Source organism: Tachypleus tridentatus, chromosome 13 (assembly GCF_004210375.1).
Source record: "Tachypleus tridentatus isolate NWPU-2018 chromosome 13, ASM421037v1, whole genome shotgun sequence".
Lineage (NCBI taxonomy): Eukaryota > Metazoa > Arthropoda > Merostomata > Xiphosura > Limulidae > Tachypleus > Tachypleus tridentatus.
In genome coordinates this window covers 146,837,683-146,863,318 of record NC_134837.1, presented here as the reverse complement: position 1 = coordinate 146,863,318, position 25,636 = coordinate 146,837,683, and the positions used below count along the sequence as shown (strand labels likewise).

At 35.6% G+C, this 25,636-nt stretch overlaps 2 protein-coding genes across 5 annotated transcripts in view; both read right to left on the bottom strand.

Annotated features, from left to right (window-relative positions):
• LOC143240784 (cullin-3-A-like) overlaps nucleotides 1-16,575 on the bottom strand; it is a 96,103-nt gene extending 79,528 nt beyond the window's left edge. For all 4 annotated transcript variants that reach the window (XR_013021957.1, XR_013021958.1, XR_013021959.1 and 1 more), the window contains exon 1: nucleotides 16,250-16,575. Coding sequence is in view for 1 of the 4 variants with exons in the window: in XM_076483835.1 (XP_076339950.1) it covers nucleotides 16,250-16,303 (54 nt within the window). In the remaining 3 variants the exon portion in view is untranslated. The remainder of the gene's footprint in view (nucleotides 1-16,249) is intronic.
• Nucleotides 16,576-21,095: 4,520 nt separating this feature from the next.
• The window catches only part of LOC143239905 (uncharacterized), a 73,275-nt gene continuing 68,734 nt past the window's right edge, over nucleotides 21,096-25,636 (bottom strand). The window contains exon 14 of the mRNA XM_076481533.1: nucleotides 21,096-24,253. The gene's annotated coding sequence lies outside the window, so the exon portion shown is untranslated. The remainder of the gene's footprint in view (nucleotides 24,254-25,636) is intronic.

The following is a 25,636-nucleotide window of genomic DNA, read 5'->3' as shown; positions in this document are numbered from 1 at the left end:
TGGGACGCTTTGGTAAGTAACAAAGTTTCGAGCATATAGTAAAGACAGTTGCAAACGGCAGAGGTGCAAATGAGGTTCATAAGACTCTATGTTTTAGCCATGAACAGGGGAAATGCAAAAAGCCCCAGTACAGAGCTGAAGTCCTTGATCATCAATAGAGTCCAGCATCTTTACAGCCAATGGTCTGGCAGAGCTATAGATTAGTGATTAATAATCGAGTTTCTATTGAATAAGAGCACGATAAATCTTTAGCATAGAACGTCGATCCACTCCCCAAGTGGTGCAAGAGAGGACACAGAGGATGTTCAGTGCTCTTGTACATTTGGCTCACAGTTGCTTGATGTGTGGTATAAAGGTCAGCTTATGGTCAAAGATAAGCCCCAAGAACTTGGTCTCCGGGACCACTGGCAGCAAAACTTTACCGATATGAAGTTCAGGATCAGGGTGAATACCCTGTCGACGGCAAAAGTGCATGCATACAGTTTTGGAGAGAGAGAAATTAAAGCCGTTTGCCAGAGTCCACTTCCGTACACAATTGAGGGCGGTTTGTAGTTGCCGCTCAATATATCTCATGTTTGACGACTGACAAGAGATGTGAAAGTCGTCGACATACAGCCCATTCGCAACAGTGAGAGGGAGTTGTTCAGTGATGGCATTTATCTTTATACTGAAGAGTGTAACACTCAATACACAGCCTTGAGGGACTCCAAGTTCCTGTACAAAAGAACGGGAAAGTGTCGAACCCACACGAACTTGGAATCTCCTGTCCATTAAAAAATTTTTAATAAACATGGGTAGATGGCCACGTAACCCATATGTATGGAGGTCTCGCAAAACGCCATACCTCCATGTCAATGAATATTGATACAAGATGTTGACGGTTGAGAAAGGCTTCTCTGATAGATGTTTCAAGACGAATTAGGTGGTCTGTGGTGGAGTGCTGTCGACGGAACCCACACTGGGTGGGCGAGAGGAGGTTGTTTGATTCAAGGAACCAAACAAGACGAGCATTAACCATCCTTTCTAATGTCTTACAGAGACAGCTCGTCAAAGCAATTGGACGGTAGTTTGAAGGAATCTTGGGATCTTTCCCTGGCTTAGAGAAAGGTAAAATAATAGCCTGGCACCAGGCATCAGGAAAAACATTCTCCTGCCAGATCCGGTTGAAAACAATCAGAAGGACATCAAGAGAAGCAGGAGATAGATGGTGCAGCATGTCATAATGAACATCATCAGGTCCAACAGATGTACTGGCAGACCGATGAAGGGCCATTTTTAGTTCCACCAGGGTAAAGGGACAATTATAGTCAAAGAAACAGTCAGTTCGAAAGGAAAGAGGTGATCGCTCTGCTCGAGTCTTGATGGCCAGGAAGGTGGAGGAACAAGCAGAAGTGCTAGATACCCGGCAAAAGCTTTCACCTAGAGTGTTTGCGATGTTCCGAACATCAGTCACCTCCTGACCATAGGAAGTATGAAAGGTATTGGACAAGGCCTACAATGGTAAAAACAGATAAACCATTGTTAAGAAGCCAAGTAAAAAAACTGGGGAAGTGGAGAACACCTGGTTGCAAATCTCAAACTACTCGTCAAAAGACAAAGTGCTGAGGCAATTTCAAAGGGCAGGAGAGCCTGAAATTGGTAAACTATCTCAAGATCAACAAAACAAAGTAAGGACAAGACTGAGATGATATTGGTATATGTAGTGAAATGAAGCAACTGAGGTGGGATAAACTGATCACTGGCTCCCAATCCCCAGTTTTCTTAGAGATAACAAAAGATGGGAATAAAAATCCTGGAAAAGGATGGAGAACAGGTTTGATGGCCCACTGAAAGAGCAATTCCTGAATCATTTCTGACAAACACTGGCTCATCACGGGATCATGAGGAGTATGAAAGGAAATGAGGTGAGTGGAGACAGGAAGTGGGAAAAGAAACTGAACAACAAATTCATCTGACAGAACATGAAGCATCCACTGATCATTAACAAAGGAATGCCAGCAAGAAAAACTTAAATCCCCAAGCTCCCACTGGGTAGTCACCAGTACTGGTTTGGTGACAGTGAGGGTTATCATCATAGAAGAAAGCAATAAGAACACCAAGAAAGCATTGAGAAGTAGTATTTGAAGACATAGGAGGATACAGGACCATAGTCCATGAATGGAACAGACCCAGCAGGGATAGAGCCAGAGAAGGTAGAATTAGCTACGGTGTTGGCATGCTCGTTCCTGCAAATACCAACGTAGCCTGGTATCCAGAAAAACTGGATAGAAGTAGAGAAGAAGAGAAATGGGCCAGTCAGTTTTGAATATCAGCAAGAACAGGGTGTGAACCAACATGAAACGATTCCAGGGCCAGTAGAGAACTAAGCGAGTCAGTATAAATGGTGTAGTTAGAGTGCTGCTGAGCTTTTATGTGATCCAGAGCAAGAGAAATGGTGTACAGTTCAGCAGTAAACACAGAAGCTGTAGAATGGATTCTGCACGCAACCACCGAACCACAACAAACAATAGCAAAGCTCACACAGTCACCTGATTTCAAACCATCTGTATAAATAGAAATGGAAGGATGGTTCGAAAAATGTTCAGCAAATAGCAGCCAGTTTTCCCAATCGAGAGTGTCTACTTTTCTCAGATGCCTTAAAGATAGGTCACAATTGGGGACTGTAAGAAGTCATGGTGGAATGTGCTGACCAGTGCATACAGCAATTTTATCCAAGGAAAGACCCAATTCATCCAACTGTGCCTGGATATGAATGCCAAAAAGGAGCAATGGCAGACCATCTGTTCTGAAAAAGTATGGCCCACCAAGAAAGGAAAACACAACTCCAGGTGGGACGCTTTGGTAAGTAACAAAGTTTCGAGCATATAGTAAAGACAGTTGCAAACGGCAGAGGTGCAAATAAGGTTCATAAGACTCTATATTTTAGCCATGAACAGGGGAAGTGCAAAAAGCCCCAGTACAGAGCTGAAGTCCTTGATCATCAATAGAGTCCAGCATCTTTACAGCCAATGGTCTGGCAGAGCTATAGATTAGTGATTAATAATCGAGTTTCTATTGAATAAGAGCACGATAAATCTTTAGCATAGAACGTCGATCCACTCCCCAAGTGGTGCAAGAGAGGACACAGAGGATGTTCAGTGCTCTTGTACATTTGGCTCACAGTTGCTTGATGTGTGGTATAAAGGTCAGCTTATGGTCAAAGATAAGCCCCAAGAACTTGGTCTCCGGGACCACTGGCAGCAAAACTTTACCGATATGAAGTTCAGGATCAGGGTGAATACCCCATTGGTGGAAAAAGTGCATGCAAAAGGTTTTAGAGAGAGAGAGAAGTTAAAGCCATTTGCTGTTGTCCACTTCAGTAAACAATTGAGGACAGTCTGTAGCTGCTACTCAATATACCTCATGTTCGACAACTTTCACATCTCATGTCAGTTTGCAACAGTGAGTTGTTCAGTGATGGCATTAATTTTTTATACTGAAAAGTGTGACACTCAGAACAGAGCCCTGAGGGACTCCAAGTTCCTGTAGAAAAGAATGGGAAAGTGTCGAACCCACACGAACTTGGAATCTCCTGTCTATTAAAAAACTGTTAATAAAAATAGGCAAATGGTCACATAACCCATATATATGGAGGTCTCTCAAAATGTCGTACCTCCATGTTGCATCATAAGCCTTCTCAATATCAAAGAATATTGATACAAGATGTTGTCATTTGAGAAAAGCTTCTCTGATTGACATTACAAGCCAAATCAGATGGTCCATGGTAGAGCACTGTTGTTGGAACCTACACCATCCTCTCTAAGGTCTTACAGAGACAGCTCGTCGAAATAATTGGCTGGTAGTTTGAAGGAATCTTGAGATCCCTCCCAGGCTTAGAGAAAGGTAGGACAATAGCCTGGTGCCAGGCATGAGGAAAAACATTCTCCTGCCAGATCCACTTAAAACAATCAGAATAATAGCAAGAGAAGCAGGAGGTAATAAAAAGATCAGCATGTCATAGTGTACATCATCAGGTCCAACTGATGTACTGCCAGACCAATGAAGGGCCAGTTTGAGTTCCACCAGTGTAAAGGGATGATTTAGTCACAGAGACAAGCAGCTAAATAGGAAAGCGATGAATGCTCTGCCCAAGTCTTTATGGCTAAGAAAGTGGAAGAAGAAGCAGAAGTGCTTGATACCTGGCAAAAGCTTTCACCTAGAGTATTGGCAATGCTCTGGGTATCACTACTTCCTGGCCATCAGAGAGCAAGATCAAGAGGGAGACATAATTATACTGCACACTGACCTTTCAAATCTTGTCCCATATGACTTTGGAACTGGTGGTAGGAGATATGCCAGTTGTGAACTTAATCCAAGATTCCTTCTGGCTTTGACGTCTTACCCACCGAACATGAGCACAAGCCTGCTGAAAAGCAATGTGGTTTGAGAGTGTAGGATATCAATGGAAAGTATCCCAGGCCCGTTTCTGAGCCTTCCCTGCCACGTGGCAGGCAGAATTCCACCATGGATGAGAATATACTGGAAAAATGTGTTGAGGTTTTCGGAATACATTGAGCAACTGCTTGTATAATACAGTCAGTAACTGCTGCCACACAGTCGTCTATTGATGGCTTACAGACGATGGCAGGATCAAGTTCTGTGAAAGCAGTGAAAGAGAACCAGTTTGCCTGATCCAGCTTCCACCAGGGCATGCAGCTCAAGTGGCATCGACCACAGCCAATCTCTCTCAAAATTATAGGAAAATGATCACTGCCTTGAAAAATGGGTGAATAATGAAGGGGAGCAAATTTAGAGATCAATAGCAGTAAAGGACTGACTAGGTGCACAGAAATAAATAGAAAAACCAGTATTGAAAAGAGAAAGGTTATGATCAGAGAGCATAGACTCTACAGAGCGATCCCTCCTATCAATATCAGCACTTCCCCAGAGGGAATAATGTCCATTAAAGTCCTCCAGGATGACAAAGGGAGATAGCAATTGTTCAATGAGAGCATCAAGGTCTGATTGATCATATGTGTCAAGGTGACAGGTAGAGAGAACAAACAGTGATGGTATGACTTAAGGAAATACAGATGGCTACGGCCTCTGTCAGGTGGCAAATACAGGGTGGGCAGATGCTGATCAACCAACAGTGCCACGCCTTCATGCACTCGTCCAACACACAGCCTGTCATTTCTGAACAAAGAAAATAACCAAAAGGTGACTGTTTCGGTGGGTTTCAGAAATATTTCCTGTAAGGAAAGACATACAGGATGATAGAAAGCAATCAGTGTTTTGATGTCTATCGACCTACATGAATTCTGCCCTGGGTCAATTGGGCAGATCTTTGCTGTTGGAAGGGGATTCAGGTGACTGAGGATGTAAACGAATGATTGAGTTGCATCTCGGGGTGGGAGAAGAAAACGTATCTGGGGAAATGCCTGTACCTGGAACCAAAGGATGTGGATGTTGGGGTTTGTTGAAATGTATGTAAGGGACAGAGATGGGTGATGAAGTTGATTCATCAACTTTTTTAACCATGGAGGGCAAAAACTTTTCATTTGTTGGGAGAACAATTGTTTTGGAGGCATAGAGAGATCTGTCTGCACTCCCATTGTTGTTGTGGCAGGAAGTGTAGCAGCATATGTTCGAGATAAGCTGGTGGGAAGCAATTTTTGAGCCTCAGGGTAAGTAATATTTTGAATCGTTTTCAAATGCTGCACCTCTTTTTCTTCCTACCATTTAGGGCAAGAATGAAAGTAGGCTGGGTGAGAGCCATTGCAATTGATGCAATGAGGGTCTGTTTTACATTCGTAGGCATCATGGTCCTTGCCAACGCAATGAACACACATCAAGGAACCATGACATGATGTCTTCGAGTTACCGAACCACTGACACTGGAAACATTGGAGAGGGTTTGAAATGTATGGCTGTACTCTGCAATTGAGATAACCTGCCTTCATGGTGGCAGGCATACATGGTGACATAAATGTGAGAATGAGGACATTGGTCAGCATCATAATTCCATCTTTGTGAGTGGATATTTGCCTCAATGCAGAAACTCCTTGGGTGGAGAAACCAGTGAGAATCTGACTCTGGGATGTTCTTCAAATCCCTCTCAACAATTACTCATGATGAATTCAAAGTAGCATGAGGTGCAACCTCAAGGTATATCCCCAAATGCCGTTGCAAGAGAAATTCACTGTGTTGAGATGTGGATGTTTCCACCAATATGTCACCAGATCGAAGCTTCTTTACTGACTTTGGAGAGCCAGCAAGTCCCTCTAGTCCCTTCTGAATGAAAAATGGAGACATTTGTCCTAAAGGTTTGTCTAAAAGTAAATGCAATATAAGAAAATGAGGTACAATAGGTGGTATAGATGGTGAGGATTGCTGCTCAGAATCTTCATGACGTGGTCGTTTACCTATAAACTGTTTTTTCATTATTTTATTAAGATTTTTAATTTGAGTATCCATAATAAAGAAAGGGAAATTTCAGTGCCCCTGACCCCACCCACCATGAAGCCCTACGAGGGAATGCACTACAATGTCAAACAAGGACACTGCAGCAATGCCAGGGTTTTTTGAGCACTAAACCCAAACACCAGCATCAGATACAATGTCCACAAAACCTGTTGAGAACATCCAACACTGATACTTGGTTGATCCTAGTCTGAGTGGACCAGCCGATGACCCACGGGGAGCACCCCAAGGCTGCCCTTCTACAGGAATTCAAGGCCAAAGTGGTGTGTTGGGGTTGGACCCCTCAACCACCAGAATCCTCTCCTCCCCTTCACGGGTTGCCACACACGGCAAACACATGGGTCAATGTTTAGATCCCAGAGGAGGTAAACTGAAAGAACAGAACCTTCCCTGAGAAGTGCCCTTACCACATACAGGAATTCACACGGAGGGGGAAGCGAGGTGTTTCCATACAATAACACAGAGCTATGATGGGACTCCAATCTCCTGTGTTTTTTTGAAATATCAAAGAGATGAGAGTATATCCCAGATGAATGAGCATTCAATACTCCTTTGTATAGTAGATCTTGAACAGACTTAGCAAGACAACTGAACAAGATAAGGTCCTAAGAGGAGAGAAGGAGATCTACCATATGGATAGAAGGGAAATGAAACAGAAGAATGAAACTCAAAGACAGAACCCATGTAACTGTTGTGAATTGTAGCCAAAAAGACAAAGCATACTTAGAGAAAGTACTCATTACTAACAAAATGCAAAAACGTGTAAAGTCTACAAAGTACATAAAAATTCTTAAAACTATGAAATTTGACCTAAAACAAAAAACAATTATCACTTAAAGTAAAAAAAAAGCCACTACAGCAATGCAGAAGATGAATGACCCTTAAATAGAGAAAATACGAGTTTACCCAAAGAATCTATGAGACAATCTATTAAATTAGCATTTAATAGGGAAAATGTGAACAGTATGAAATTAGCCTAAATACTAGCTGGTCAAAAGATTAAGACCATATTGAAGTGAAGCATTAATTGGTAAACATGTAACAAAATTTAGTCATTTGTGTTCAACCATTAGTGTTGTCAACATCTCTCACTAACATCTCCTGTGTTATATTGAGTAAAAACATGGCAAAGGCTAAAAAGTTGACAGAGTTTAAACATGGCAGAATTCTCGAGCTGCAAAAGCAAGGTCTCTCTCAACATGCCATTGCTGGTGAGATTGGGTGTTGTAAAACTGCTGTTGCAAATTTCTTAAAAGACCCTGAGGGACACGGAATGAGAATTTCAAGTGGTTGGTCCAAGAAAATTTTGCTGGAATTAAGCAGGAGGATTCAACGGGTTGTCCGGCAAGACACCAGCTGACCGTGGAACCAGATTAAAGCCCTTACGGATGCAGAATGCAGCTCAAGAACAATAAGACGGCATCTATGAGAGAAAGGCTTTAAAATCCGTAAATGTCTCCAAAGGCCATGCCTCCTTCCACACCATGAAACAGCTCGGTTAAACTTTGCTGAGAAGCACCAAACAAGGGAAGTAGAAAAGTGGAAGATTTTGTTCTCTGATGAGAAAACATTTAACCTGAATGGTCCAGATGGCTTCCAACGTCACTGCCAGTGTAAGGATATCCCACTGGAGACACGACACAGTGGAGGAGGTTCCATCACGATCTGGGGTGCTTTCTCCTCCCATGGAACAATGAAGCTTCAGGTTATACAGGGTCATGAAACAGCAGCTGGTTACATTGGCATGTTGGACAGAGCATCCTTATTGACAGAAGACCCTCGCTTGTATGGAAATGACTGGATCTTTCAGCAGGACAATGCTGTAATCCACAGGACTTCTTCATGGCAAATAACATGATTCTTTTTTACCATCCAGCATGTTCACCTGAACTGAACCCAATTGAAAATGTTTGGGGGCAGATGGCTAGGGAAGTCTATAGAAATGGATGCCAATTCCAAACAGTTCATGATTTTCGTGAAGCCATCTTTACCACTTGGAATAACATTCCAGCCAGCCTTCTGCTAACGCTTATATCGACCATGCCAAAGCGAATGTTTGAAATTATTCGCAATGACAGCCATGCAACTCACTACTGAAACAGAATAATCAAACTCCAAATGTAAATGTAAATAAAACTAAATGGTAAAATAAGTATAAAACTCTTACCTAACACTGAGCAGAGAAGACATGAATGATCTAAGTTATTGAGTACAGAAATTAGGTCCATCCACACAAGTTCACATAAAGTCAATGGACATGGGTACACCTATGAAGAGTGAGAAATACACACAGAAAAACCTACCACAGAAAGAACAATACCTCACCCACCAGAATATGTGCAGACAAAGTAAAATTCCAAAAGTGCTGCAGAAAGACAAATTCCACACAATTGTTACATGACATTTTACAAAAATTATAATATGAAAGAAAAAATCATTGGCTGAACATAAGACACAAACTAAGCCATTGCTTCTCCATCAAACATTGTCAAGCCTGAAACCTAAGAACTAATTATATCAGGTCATCCCTTAAGTAATGTCAGATTTAGGTTCAGAAAAAGAGAAAGGATTTCAAATACTTTTAATGTTATTTAATCAATAATGTATGTTTCATTATAACCAATTACTTCTTCCAATGATTCACAAGCTTCTGAATGCCACTTCTATAAAATTCTTGGGGTTTGGAGGAAAAGAATGTAGAGGGTAGTTTTGACATCTTCAAGTGTTCCAAGCTCTTTTTCATCAAGATAGTTCTGCAAACTTCAGAATAGATGATAATCAGATTGGGCAAGATCTAGAGAATAAGGAAGATATGGAAGTTTTTCCCAGTCTAGCTCTTCAATCTTTGCAGATGTGATCCTTGCTGTATGGGACCATGCATTATCCTTATATAAAACACACCAACTTTACAACTGATCAAAGCAGACCTCTCAGTGATGTCGATAAAACCCACTTACAGAGAAATATATATGTAAAAACGGCTCGTTTGGGTTGAGAAAATTTTTTACGTAGAGGAGTGAACAATGTTTTGACCTTCTTCGGTCATCGTCAGGTTCACAAAGAAAGAGAGAGGTAACTGACCGGAAGCTGACTGTGTTTGAAAGGGGTTGTGTAATAAGTGTCAGAATGTAGAGGGTGGGCTTAGATGTTGAATAAACAATTTTATATTATTTATTTATTTTTTATTATTATTTATTATATTATATTTTAATATAGAAATAAAGGTGTTCCTTTGTATTGATTTATCTCAACTACTAAATAAAGAAACAAATGTAAACAAATGCAAATTAAAGAAGCCTTACTTATACAACAACTTAAGCCCAAAATAAACCAAAATAAACTTTAACTTTCAAAAGGAGTACTGAGAGCATCAGTATAATTTTTCTAAAAATGAACTATAAGTATACCATAAATAACCATGTCACATTTTAGATATTAACTCTTTTGCTACAGGCTTATTATAATATATGAATTCATCTATACATCTGCACATGTTAAGTATTTGCATTATAACTTTTGATGTAGTATATGCACCTCCACAAAATTTGGAAGACTTTTAGTAAAGATTACAGGTATTTTGTATGACAAAATCAGATATTTTAATGAAATATTTTTACTAAAGATTTATGTGTGTATATAGTTTTTCATTACTACTATGAGTGCAAAGTGATTTCATGTTATGATTAAAAAACTATTCTTCATTCCAAAAATCTCAAATATTATTTGCTTTATCTCTAAAACCTCCTCAATACATTTCAAATGTTTTTTTTTTCCTTTAAGACTTTAAATTTTATGTTATTTTCTATACTCCAACTATATGGGGGCTTTCCCTTAACCAACCTCATAACCATCATAAAAAAATTAGGAAATAAACATAAATTATGCATTTTTTGTGCTAGAATGACTACATGTTATAACACAAAAATACAAATGTTTATTCTCAGTAACTTAAATGTCATAACACTATATATTTACATTTATATTATTTTTTTATTATACTGACCTTTTAGTCCTGTCTAGCTAATATTACATTCCTTGCATTGTTACAGTCCACATGCACTCACATTACATATTCAGTAATATAAAACTGACTTTTAGTCTTTCCTGTCTTGGCTGTGTGTTAGTGAACTAGTATTTTGTAACATGAATCACATTTCAATTATCACACACACACACATATATATGTATATTTATATTGATTACTATTTAGAAATAAATTATTAAACTTATTTTTCTTAAAATGTAGAACAATAAATCAAGAAGTAAAGCAAATAATTATCTCTTCTTGCTACCACCTTTGTTATTGGTTGCTGCTGGACATAAGTTGCTAACCCTTTTAAAACTTCAAATGTAGAGGATATCAAAATTTTTTTTGACTTTATATATACAACTGAATAACCAAAAAAATCATCTTGTGCAAAACTATAGACTTGGTATTTTGACATCACAAACATCTAATTTTAAACAGTTTTGCATTCAATATACCACGTAACTCACTAAAATCTATATTTAGGTTTGTTATTTAATATTTACTTTTAAAGTAAGAAATTAACTCATACATAATATTAAAGTTTGAATTATAATCTACAATTTGATTCCAAACTTAACATAAATTCATAAAACAGTAGTTCAATAAAATTTGGAATGCAAGTCAACAAATGAAATGGCATGGCCTTTCACCCATGACCCATATCAAAAGGGGTAATCAGGGTCTTCACTAATTTGGAATCTTAAGTATTTCACACACATGCATTTCTTATTTCACAGACAAAAATCACATCATATGGATACATTCACACATGGAAAGTTTGATCCATGCAACTGAAAAAAGTTAAAAAAAAGTAGTACTTTTAGCATCCTAACACTGTTAATGACTTTAAAGCAATTTCCAGTGTCAAACATTAGTATTTTGAGGTAGATGTAAGATACGTGCATGTAGTACACATTAGAAATTGAACTGACTTGTTTAAGCAACAGTTTAACTCATGCATATCATGTGGTTGCCTATCTGTGCACAGACCTCAATCATACAAATATCAATGACTGATTTGCATTTTTCAAGGTTAAGCTGTATAGTAGGTGCCCTGTTAAATGGTCACACCTGATTAGTCTGGCCTTCATACCTATAAGTTTGCAATAAAAAAAAAAAACAACTTTTAATTTGATTATCCAGCATCTTGTTTCTAAAATACAGTGGAACCCCTCTAAATCAGCCACCTTCGGGACTGAGACAAACTGGCCTGATTAGAGGGGTTCCACTGTACATAATTAGGGATTATGTAAACAAAAAAGGGACTGTGATTCAATGACTGCTTTCAAGGGGTGACTGCTTAGAGGGGTTCCACTGTAGTTCAAATTTTATCATAAGTTGTTACTTGCTGCACTTCTGTAGATGAATGATAAGTGGCAATTAGCCTGATCATTAAACTAAAGTATGCCTGCTTGAACTTGAAATGATTACATAATGATCACACATACACACATATATTTGATTTTAAGGATTTCATAGCTTTATCCTACGAATTTCACACTTGAGGGTATTTTACCCTCAGTTCAGAAATTCTATAAGAAACCCTGTTAATAAATATGTATAAATTTTCTGTATCATACTTTCAAATATTTTTGAATAAAGAATCATTTTAATTACAAGTAACTTCTTATTTTAACTATTTCATAAAAGTCATATACTGGTAAATTTCTGTGAAAACTGTTGTATCTAGACCATAAGCACCTAGATAGGAATTTTATAATTTAAAAAAATCATTTTATTGTTAAAAGTTATGGTTAACTGCCATATACTACTGCATTATCAAAAGCCAATAAGCCAAATATTTGAGTTAATCATAACCAAATATAGAAGAAAGTAGAAAAACTGCTGTTTATATGATTTTTATTTATTACTTCCAACAAGCAACCATTTGGACCCAATTCATTTTTATCATGCAGCCAGTAAAATTACACTTTAAAGGCCAAATGGTGTTAGTCTAGTTAGCTGGTTCACTCGTTAATTACCTTGGCAACCACACAAATGAAATAAAGCTGTGATCTCACTATCCTCATTAATTAATACTTGGCCTGGATATAATATATAATTCAAATGAGGATCATAAAACCAGCATGGCACCATCAAGCAAAGGGATCTTGTTAATCACAATAATAGTAAATTTCTATATTAAAAATCTTATTATTCAATAATTTTGGAAACACTTTAGAAAAATCATACAGGTAAAATAATTTAACATATATGTTAAGAGTTTGCTGCATGTGCAAGAATAATGTTTAAAGTTTTCAGCAGTTTTAATAAATGTTATCAATATGTTATTCAAACATGATGGTGCCCCTCTACTCTGTAACTAATCAAAACATACATTACAACAACCTAGCTAAAATAATAAAAAGTAATTTATTGAACTTTGAACCACCATAAAATTCTAAAATGAAACTTTCAAACAATTATAATGTAAAGTTTATCACTTACAAAAACACAATGAATTTTAATATATGTCTAGCAAGTGCTTGATACTAATACCAATGAACAATACAACATAAACATCATTGTTAATTATTCAAGAGAAAAAAGTAATCTGGAAAAAAGAACCAGATGAAGTTAAACCTAATTACAAATTAACAATATTCCTATTTAAATATCTCCTAAATCTGTAACAACACTGAGCAAAAATCAGTAATAATACTTTAGCTATATCTCATGAACTAATTTGTCAAAGCTAAAGTAAGGGTTTTTATTTAATCTTAAACTAATGCGATTCTCTCTCATACGACTAGTTAATTTATAATCACAAATTTAAATAATCTTTCACAACATTAACAGTACTGGTAAGTTACCACTAGAAGGAGCTGGTTTCACCTTCATAATACATACAAATTCAAAATCAAGTTCATTGCTAAACTAAACAATAGAAGGAATAAAATGTGATGGCAAACAAAACAATAATCGTATAAAAATAGAATTGGTATCTCACAAATTTTAGTGTTCAAAACACACTTGATAAAATATTCCCCAGTCAGTGGATTAAGTTGGAAAGTCTAATCAGTAAGTTTCCACATCCTCTGGACATCTCTCTCTCTCGGTGTTTGTGTAAGAAATGTTCATACCCTGGAGGGTCAGGTTCTCTATGACCTCTTCCTCCTCTCCATATTTATGGTCTTGCCGTATTGGAATTTGTAATTATTGAACTGAATATTATTCCGATCCTTTTCAGGGCAATGTCCATGTATTGTGGCACATGTATAGTTGTTATTTTGCTCTATCATCAGAATGTCAAGTTTGTTGGTGGTACTTTTTTTAAATTAATTAATGTTTATTATTTTTATTTATGTATTTATTTATTTTTATGTTTAAAATATAAATTGACTGGGGAAGAGATATTTAGGACTAACTTCATCATGTATGAGGTACCTATTTAGTTTGCATAGTAATTCGTTTTTCATCCAATTCTTATCTAAGTACATTATTGTACTATGTAGGAGTCTATCTGGTGCGGTTGGTGTGTTCAAATATTTGTGAATGAATTGAGATGATATAGTTCTTGGAACTCTGTATGCAGTTGTGAGGAGTGTGTTTTGGATTGTTTGTAGTTTGGTTTTAATTATTTTATTGCTTACAATTATCCATGCTGGAGCTGCATAATCTATTACTGGTCTAATATATGTTTTACAAATTTTTAGTATGTTGTCTGCAGATGCTCCACTGTTTTTGCCAGTTAGACTCCTAGCATAGTTAGTTCTTTGCATGACTTTATTTTTAATTTTGTTGACATTATTAATCCAAGTTAATTTTGAATTACAGGTTATACCTAAAAATTTTGCCAATGGGGCAGTTTGAAGCAGTGCGCCATTCATATATAATCCTGGCTGTTGTTTTTTGTGTTTTGTCAATTTCATAAAGACTATGACTTGTGTTTTTGCTGTTTATTTTTATTCTATATTTTTGACAATATTCACTTATTCTTTTAGTTGCGGTCGTATGTTGGTGGCTGCTATCGTGGGTGTTGCAGCACTTTTCCAGACTGCCACACCATCTGTGAACCATGAAGAGAATCCATGATTTGGATCCTTCAGTGACATATTGTTTATATACATGATGAAGAGTATAGGGCTAACCACACCTCCCCTGAGGGACACCAGCTTCTGGAGTAAAGTACTCAGAAAAGGTACCCTCAACATTCACTGTACACTTTCTATTTTCCAAAAAGTTAGATAGCCAGCAAATAATTCCAGGCAGTAGTCCTATTTCATTCATTCGGAACGTTAGACCATCGTGCCATACAGTGTTGATTGCTTTCTGGATATCAAGGAAGCAAGTGGCAGTACATTCTTTTTAATTGAAGCTATTTATTAGGTTTCAGTTAATCTGATTAAGTGATTTGTCGTTTGTCTAAATTTCCTGAATCTATTTTGTTCTTTTGGTAATTTTGATGATATCTCCTGAAGATAGAGATAGATTAAAAAGTGTTTTTAGGTGGTCAAACAATTTCGGAGTGCCCTTTTTTTTTTTTTTTTTTTTTACAAGAATGGCTTATATTTCTTTTTCACCTGGAGATTTGTTTTTTGTGTTTTTTATTGCTTCAAGTAGTTCTTGTAGAGATATTTCATTTGTTAGTAATGTGTTTTCATAATCTGTGATAGGTTTTGTGTTTCTCTCAGTTATATTTAATTGAAAAATTGGTTCAAATTGTTTTTTATTGTTTAATATATGGTTGGTGACTTTATTGTACAAATATGTATTCATATCTGGATCAGAGTGAGTTTTAAATGTATTTTGAAGTTGAGCTTTGAAAGCTTCAGCTTTTTCTTTATTTGTGTGTGCTATTGTATTATTGTTTGAGTGTAGGATATTTCTTTGCAACTTATTGTTGTTGATGGGTCTTTTAAGGTGTGTCCAGAATTTTTTCGGGTCAGTTTTATCATTTAGTTTTGAGCAGAAGTTATCCCATTTATCTTGTTTTTGTTGCTTTCAAGACATTTCACCTGTGATTTTTTTTTAAACAGCTTCACATAGGACATGGTTTGTATGAGTAAGTTTGTGAGTAAGGTTGAATTGCACAATATATTTCAAAAGTGTTCACAATATTGCAAAACACTAAGTTCAAGCCAGGGTACAAACTGGACGTTTTGCCCATAACCAGTGACACGTACGTTAAACTGTGGTAATTGTACTCTGTAAAAACACTAAACTATTATTCTTGCAGTGCAACAGTCTGTCTTCATGATTTTTCAAGTTTCCATAATCCTTAGACACCCTGTATTTTAACTGTAAGATAATGCATTTGCACTACTCTTTATTACAAAATATTTTCTTTGCAATATGCAATAAATCCATAATATACAAGTATTAGTATCAACCATTAGTATTTTTATTACAAAAATGACACTGCAAATAACTGAAAATGTAAGCTACCATAATTAATGCTAAAAATAATAAGTACATTTCTACTTTTCATTACTTAACTCAAAAACGAATTTTGTCATTGACTTTTATTTGTAATTTTTTGGAATATATATTATCCTGTACAAGTGGCATAAGCAAAATACTTCAACATTCACTTAACAGCCTCAAAAAAAGTTATATAACCTATCGTTAGGTGGCAGTAAAATATCATACATTAAGCCTAATTTTCTATTTGACAAGATTAACATTTTACTCTAATGCTAAGCCTACTTTGCTGGTCCTCTCACTTTGAATTTTATTCTTTTTAGAGCTATTATAAGCTATCTCCACTTTAAACAGTTAAAACCAAGTTAACCCTAAATCTTAAAATTCACTTACAGGAAATGCCCTTATTCTCATTTTAGTGTCCTTCTTGCCTTGTTTCAAACTCATGTTGCAGTCTTCAAAGTTTAAAAGGCGTCTAAGCACATCTACAACAATCAAACTACATTCAACGTGTTTAAATAAAAGGTTTAAATTTCCTCTTTCTTTTAATTTTGCATCAGAATTTCTCTAACTGACCAAGGCCCTGAGTTCTACGATAGGCCTAGAGCAAACATGAAATGAACATAATTTAACACCATTCTACCAGACCACATCATGTGAAGACGATCAACTTCTCTTTTCTTTTTTCTTCAACAACTCGGTGCAATAAAGTGTCTCACACTACAGAGTTAAAAGTTTAGAATAATTAAATAAGTAAAAAAAATATAAAACATGTATTTAGTTAAAATAAAGTACAATATTTACAGGTATAAAATTATATGAGTTTAATTATTTATTAAAATATTTCTTCAAGGTTGTCCTGATAATATTGTACAAAACTGACTTTAGTTCTAGATAGTAACTATTAATTATAGCAGCAGATTATATGGAAGTTTGAATGGTTAATAATCATCATTATTATATAATAAAATATTTAGCTAGCTAGTAACAAATAAATATCCCCCATTAACACAGCGGTATGTCTTTGGACTTACAACGTTGGAAACCTGGTTTTGATACCCGTAGTAGGCTAAGCACAGATAGCCCATCGTGTAGCTTTGTACTTAACTTGTAATAAAAAATAATATACGATATTTATATACTATATAAACATACAGTTTTAGAATGTTTTCAATTTTAACCTTTACTGTCTAGAAGTTAAAACAAAAGAGAGTCGTTAATATCCGCGGTACTTGAAAGTATTTTAGGCAGAATTAGAGTAAGTAAATCAGCAAGCCCTTTGTTTTTAATTTTATTAGTCACATATTTGTACATCAACAATACTAAGGGTGGGGCGCGAGTATATAGAATTCGATTTTATCGCTTATCAGGATCTCTACCAGCCTACCTTAAACTGAAATCCTGGAATAAATTAATCTATAATACCTTTGACGTGGTCAACTACATCAATCAAAATATTTTGACCTCCTGAGTCGAAAATTGTAAGTAGATCTCAAATCGGTCAAAAGATGACTTAACTATGAGCTAAAAGTTTGTACTTGAAGGAAAAGAAAAATAAGACACGTTGCCAGAGGAGTAATGAAAAGAAACTCTTGAAAGATTTCCCAATTTTAGTCTTTTATAAGCTAGTCATACGTTGGAAAACCGTTAAGTTATGTTATATTGCTTGTTAACGTACACATATTCAGTTGAGGATTGGAAGATTATGAAAACTTATTTCAGTCAGTTTTTGTTCATGTGGACTTTGAAAATATATCTGTAATATAAGCCCTATTGACTAGATCATTTCAGTAGGATTGTCATCTGATTACTCATAGTCTTCTGTAAGAAAACAACTTTGCATATTTGAACAGTGAAACCACACTCGTAAATATCACATATGAAGCAAATGAAAAATCTGGTAAGACATCAGCACCGTTCACAAGTAGTTTGCAAAAATTTTTAAAGTTCTTGCAGCTGAGGCTGCAAAGTATAAATTTTACAATGATTTTCCTTGGCAAGGGTTTTGTAAACATCAGCACTTTATATTTAAAACTTGTGTCCTGCATTATCTTCTCTGGAGAATTTGCTGGTATTCAAAAAAATTAAAAACTGGCGGAACAGTCACACAAGTTATGAACCTAGTCGATAAGAAGTAAGCTTGTAACTGGTGTGAGGCCAGCCGAATTAGCTAACTTAAATTAAGCAAGGTTTGTGATAAAATCAACTTAGAATTAACTTGCTCGTCGTGGACTTGGATTGTCGATAAAATATTTGGTATCAGTTTTGTTGGTAAATGATAACGTTTCACACTAAGAAGTTCATTGTTCGTATTATTAGGTTGTTCAGAAATAAATGTCGTTTTTGAACTGTGAAGTTCGGAAAAGTATAAACTAGAGTTGTAAAACATGCTTTAATCAAAGTAAGCACCATTTGCTTCAACACAGTTTTGCCAACATGTAGCGATGTTGTTTATGCCCCTGTTGTTTGTCTTCATAAAACCCATGTTACTTCTAGTTATGATTAATTTAAATAGTAAATTATAATCAAATTTCTACTGTGCGTTTAGCATGCTAAGTAGCTCAATGTTGAAAGACGTATACTGTGCAAACAACAAATCGCTACCTGGAATATGCAGAAGTCTTGTCTCACTCACAGATTTAAGCAATAAAAGATAATAACAAAAAAACTGGACATTTAATGTTTTGTTTTACGATTTCTTCAGAAGCGTTCCATTAAGTGTGCAATTAAAGAAGTAAAATAACAAATTTGGTTTATAAAGCCGTTTATTATCAGCTTCATTCGTCAGTTACTTCATGCATGTGATGGATATGTAGTTAATGAAAATTATATAGATGTGACTTGTGACGCCTTCCCAGAAGGTGAGCCTTCATGTTTACAATACGTCTGGAACACGTTGTAGGCCCGGCATGGCCAGGTGGGTTAAGGCGTGCGACTCGTAATCCGAGGGTCGCGGGTTCGCGCCCGCTTCGCGCTAAACATGCTCGCCCTCCCAGCCGTGGGGGTGTATAATGTGACGGTCAATCCCACTATTCGTTGGTAAAGAGTAGCCCAAGAGTTGGCGGTGGGTGGTGATGACTAGCTGCCTTCCCTCTAGTCTTACACTGCTAAATTAGGGACGGCTAGCACAGATAGCCCTCGAGTAGCTTTGTGCGAAATTTCCAAACAAACAAGAACACGTTGTAAGCTTTAATACTCACCTTAGTGTTCGTGGATTTTTCATTACCGCAAAATGCTTCATTTTTCTTATCACAGCTGGGGTACGACTTGTTATAAGTCTTTGGATATTTGGATCCACGTTCATTTATTTTCTAAATTCTAGATTTGTACGCATTTTGGAATTCGATTATATGAATGTCGTCGGAAAGGGTTTTTAGATACCCTTTCGAAAAAGAGATCAATGTTTAGTTATGACAAATGGTGTGTTGGCTTTGTTGTTTGATGTTGGTTTTAAAATTCATTGTGGATTTATGAATACTGAGATAATATATATCTTTAGATCAAACAATAAAGCAACTACCATTAAAAATGAAATTGACGATTATCATTATTAATCAGATGCGATGAAACAATAAAGATGTGCATGTAGTTAAAGACTGCTTTCAACAAATATACAAGTTATACGTATAAAACTTTGCAATGTAAAATATTTTTGCAACTGGGTCATAAACTGCATAAGAGAGTCAAGTCCCACTCGACAGGTAGGACAGTAAAGATACACTTGCTCAATAGTCTTCAAACAGGTTTCATAATGGCCAAAAGATGGACAGCGCAATAAAATAATGTTTAGTTTCACGTCACAAACGTTAATTATGAAATTTTGTCGCTGGTGCTATAATATAGCATTAGATTTATTTAATGGAGATTGTTTGTTTGTTTTATTATAGCAAAGCCCCATCGAGTTATCTGCTGAGTCCACCGAGGGGAATCGAACCCTTGATTTTAGTGTTATAAATCTTTAGACTTACCGCTGTGCTAGCGGCTGACTAATGAAGATAGAAACAAGGAATATATATCATACATTCGTAAGCGAATTTAGCCAGAACTCAGATCATACAGAAAAAGTCGTTGATAATACAAGGTTCTTAGGGGAACTGACCGGCATGGCCAGGTGGGTTTAGGGGTTCGACTCGTAGTCCGAAAGTCGCGGGTTCGAATCTCCGTCGCACCAAACATGCTCGCCCTTTCAGCCGTGGGAACGTTATAGTGTGACGGTCAATCCCACTATTCGTTGGTAAAAGAGTAGCCCAAGAGTTGACGGTGGGTGGTGATGACTAGCTGCCTCCCCTCTAGTCTTACACTGCTAAATTAGGGACGGCTAGCGCAGATAGCCCTTGTGTAGCTTTGCGCGAAATTAAAAAAACAAACAATCAATCTTAAGGGAACATCATATTAAAATAAATATGTAGAGTATGGAGAACATTTTCCAAACAAATATGTAATGCAGCAGGTTGAATCAGGTTTATTTCGCAGAAATATTGCGATAATTGTAGAGTGTGGAATATGAAAACACTTCGCAAGATATGATATATATTTCTTTCATAACATACTTCTAAGAATTACTTTTATAGTATAGAAGACACTGTAAATATGTAATATGACAGACATTGGTAGTTTATCATTTTTATTTCTTCTTTTTTATAAAATTATTTCTGTGATGTTATAACTATATATTTTATAAAGATGTGAATGAATTTGGTGGAACTAGGTTCATAACACTTAAAGGCCGCCTTACTGTTGCTATGAATGATTGCCCTGAAAATAACTTAAGTAATTTCCTTAAAAAAGAATTCAGCCGTGTACTTATGCATCTGGTAAACAGCTTACAAATCAGGTTAGCCTAATAATGAATCATCTTAGAGTACAACGTAAGCTTACGAACAATCGTTAATGAGTGGTCTGAATGTCACGGTGAATCGAGATATTTAACATCAACGTAAATATTTAATATTAATAATGTAATGCGACGATGTATGCCGAATTTTAATGAAATACTTAGAAAATAACCCATTATGAGAGCAAACACATTAATTAGAGACGAAGTAGAAAAATCTAATATTTTTACATGATACAGATTGGACAAAAATTTATGGAGTTCTCAATACCTAAAACATCAATTATCTAATTGAGAATAACGGAATATTATGTAAAGATACACCTCAAACAACAAGGAATAGTAATTCATACAAATATACACTTATACACTCACATAAATTTCCATGAACAACTTTAGGAGATTTTTATAAGTAGTGTAAAATTGCAACCACAAAATAATATCATAATATGAGATGTACAAATGTCAAAACTTCAGTTGCTAAAAATGAAAATTTGCATCACACGAGCTCACCCACAGTGGTACAGCGATATGTCTCCGGACGTATACCTCTATAAACCGTGTTTAGATATCCGTAGTGGGCAGAGTACAGATAGCCCAATGTGTAGCTTTTTCTGCTTAATTATAAAGATAACATGAACAAAAAAAAATCGATGGGCCAAAAATAAGAAACGTAGAGAATGCATATTCCAAAATTCTTTTCAAAGTCTATTGCAAATTATCAATTTCTTAGTAAATAGACTTACTGATATTTTCTGTCAATCATTCATTTTTTCTAAATATCAAAGGAAATTAAACCTAGCAATGAAGGATAACGTTGAGATAAGTAAAAGAACAGAGGAAACATCTGAGTCCAGTATTATGAATGGAATTTGGATCAGCCATCGGCAGTACGGTACATTTACGAACGTCCTGCCCCCCGCTAGTACAGCGGTATGTCTCCGGATTTACAACGCTAAAATTAGGGGTTCGATTCCCCTCGGTGGGCTGAGCAGATAGCCTTTGTGGCTTTGCTAAAAGAAAAACACAAACACATACGAACGTCCAACCCATCTCGCTAATAACGCCCTGAAGCCATTCTTAAAGAAAGTAAAATACTATATACGTATTGTATATCTGGTGAATTACCTGTGTCACTTTAAACATGAATCCTATATGATGTAGTTTCTTCTTGCTTGGTGTTCTTTCCCACATAAATAAACAGACACACAAGAGGAAACAAAATAAAGAAAGCAAATCTACAGATTCTATAAGATCTAACTTATCAGAAATGTAGGTGCATGAGAAATGGACCCCACTTTTGTGGAATGTTGAGTGAAATTCTCTCATCTTTCATTTCGCATTTTCCTTCTAAGAGAATAATCTCCTGTTTGTCCGTTTATTTACAAAGAGCGCTTTAATTTTGTCTGTGAAGTATTAATATTAACTTTAGATCAGAGCAAGTTATCTACTTAAACCAAAACTAAAATTCAATCTGATAGTAAGTATAGCTAATCAAAATTACTTTGTTGTTTTGTATTCATGCTTACGAAGATTATAATGCACTGTTTCATTAGTTGGTTACCCCCATGTTAACGACATTTTCGGCCTAAACTTTCTAATATATAATGAAGTTCATCCAGTGTAAATTTATCCTAGGGTGATTATTTTTCTTTGTTTGGAATTAAGCATAAAGCCACATAATGGGTTACCTGTGCCCTGCCTACCACAACTATTGAAACACGGTTTGTAGAGGTATAAGTCCGCAGACATACCGCTGTAAGACGAATGGAAAATGTGTTGAAATTCATCATTGAGTTTAACGTTTCAATCAGTTATACTTTGCTGTTTTTCCAATTTGAAATGTTATTTTGTGTAAGAATACTCGTATACGGTACTAAGCCTAAAGTGTCAATCCTGCATAATTTATTGTAATTATTGTATTCTGTAATAGATTATTTAATGTTTGGCTTATTTCAACGTAACACAGATAGCCCATTGTGCATCTTTGTGCTTAATCCCAAAATAAACAAACTATTTCAACATAATACATTCATAGGGAATAATCTGTTTATTACTGGCTAAAAACTGGATTTTTAATGGTTACACCACGTGTAAAGTACGTGATGCGATAAAAGCTAACATTACACTGGTGTAACTAATAATCAGAAATTATTTTGGCTGTGAAAGCAGTTTTATTATTGAATCATGACTACAAATATTAGAAACACCTTGTTCTTTTCCCATGATTATCAGTTTCTGATAAGTACACTGTAATGTTAAGTACTTGTCATATAATTGAGGTGTATGAAACTATGGGTTTATTTTATATTCTTTGGGCTTCAGACAATACAAGTATCTCTGGGTTTAAAACGTTGTGTGTTCAGATCTGGTTCGTAAAAGTAACGTTGAATGAGTGCAACATTTGATACCCTCAGCCAGTAGTGGCCCGGCATGGCCAGGTGGTTAGGGCACTGGACTTGTAATCTGAGTATCAAGGATTTGAATCTCCATCACACCAAAATACTCACCCTTTCAGCTATGGGGGCATTAGAAAATTACGATCAATCCCACTATTATCTGGTAAATGAGTAGCCCAAGAGTTAGCGATGGGTAGTGATGACTAGCTGCCTTCTCTCTAGTCTTACACTGCTAAATTAGGGGCGGCTAGTACAGGTAGCCCTTGTGTAGCTTTGTGCGAAATTCCTAAACAAATCAAAACCATCCAGTAGTTAACCTTCAAAAGTTAAAAGTTTTCTCGATTATTTTATTTTATTTTATACATTAATCTTTCAATAAATAATCATCTAGATGTTAGAAATGCATTTCAAATCGCTTAATTTTCGTAGCACAAACGAGCGATGGAATTAGAGTAAGAAATCAGGAAGAATTTGTTTGTTCTTTGTGAAGTTCAAAGCCACACAATGGACTATTTGTGCTCTATTTATCGCAGATATAGAAACCCCTATTTTAGCTTTGTTAAGCCTACTGTCTTGTTGCTGAGCCACAGGAGGACTATCGAGAAGATCAAGTCGGGTAAATATTTTGCTTCCCTTAACGAGAAAAGCGCAGCTAGTTTTAGTCTGTGGAATATTTTACCCGCTCATTTCCTTCCAGTTATTTTTCTTACTTTTTAATTTTAATTTAAATTCCCAGAGACCATGTGAATGAGTGTATTTTGGATAAACTAAAAACAAAACACAATAACCAAAAAACAACAAAATCCTGGGATTATCTTAACTTAAATTCCGATGTATTATCGTCTCTTTGATAAGTTTGTTAATTAATTAATTCACGATATTTTTTATATATTTGACTCAACTCCAGATCGGGAGTCACTTAGTTGTTAACGTACTTATACAGCGAATCAGATGGTTCGTTCTCTGCTGGTGTTAAAACTTGCTCTGGAATTTGAAGTCGTTGTTACGTTATAAGAATAATTGTACAATCACCCATCATTCAATCAGTAACATTTGGACGTAGATGCCACTGACTAGCTGCCTTTTTTCTATTTCATCAGCTTAAAGTTATTGATGCACAAAAAAATACAAGAGTGGATCCTTATGTAACTCTGCATATAGATTCTGAAAAAAACAAAACAAAAAATAAGCCATAGCCCTATTTAGTTATTAATTTGGATTTATTACACTAGATAAAAATTCATAAATCTCTTAGTTGTCGGGAAAACAGCATACCAATGAAGTTAGCTTAAACTAAACAACACAACCATTGCTATGACCAGATGAAAGCTGTATTTTCAGATACTATTTATTGATGGTAAGAAAATGTACATATAAAAATTAGTACATATCGTTTCTAGGGCAGAAAATAGTAGACTTTAAATTCAGTTATTAAGTACTGAAAACACATAAGTTCGCTGTTATATTGATATCTCATTGAGTTGATAATATGGTTTTGAATGCCGAATGTTGATGCAATAAACTTATTTAATATGTTTTACAAATTTTAAATTTTTCATTTTGAAAAAGTCATTTGCATAGTTACAAAAATTATTATTTTACTTATTTATCTTGTTCTTCCTTCAGACTCTTATCATTTTTTGCTGGGAAATTGTTGGTGATCTGCATAATGTCATGTCTGCGTGACACTGAGACAATGGGATACTTTGGTCAAAGCAATGTGCGTTTCTTCTTTAATGCTTTAGAAGGTAATAATTATAGACTTTCTAAATATATACATAATTCGAACAATATGAATCGTAGTTTTAACTTGCAGTGGTTTGACTCTCAAATTACCGACTTGTTCTTATGCTGTTCACTGCCGGTGGAGTCGATATATTGCATCATACTGAGTAATTATAAGAATAGACCAGAATAATGAATGAAGTCTCTCATTTTCTACGTAAAATAAAGAACATTACAGTAATTAATAATATTCATGAACTTTGATCTAAATTTTCTTATGTAACTTATATGATATTAGTAGCTCTGTAACTAACAAATTCGTTGATCAATAAGAAGAATGGCGAATAAATAATTAAGAAAAAGTAATTAAAGGGCATTTTAAGACCTCATCGGCAACTCCAACGTTAAGCTACATTTATAATTCAATCAACGAATGGAAAACAAAATCAATCAATATACACGTTAGTCCTGAAATGATTAGTTATGAAATTTTGATTCGATTGAATATCTAAGTATTCATAAGAAGCTGATTTTTTGCTGTAATAAATGTTCTGATAATTAAGGTTTCAAAACAACCAAATGAACTATCACTGTTAGGCTAGGAATTGGATATAACGTGATTTCTAGAAGTTGTATGTGAAAGTCTAAGTAAAATTTCTTGGTATAGTAGGACGAAATGTTGGAGTAATAAGTTTTTGACACATACAAAATGAGAATCTCATTTGACGTATTTTACAATTTTCATTTGTTTTTATTAAATGAATGATTTTATTCTACTCCTCTCTGTTCTGTTGGGAACTTTGCTAAAACACACACACACAC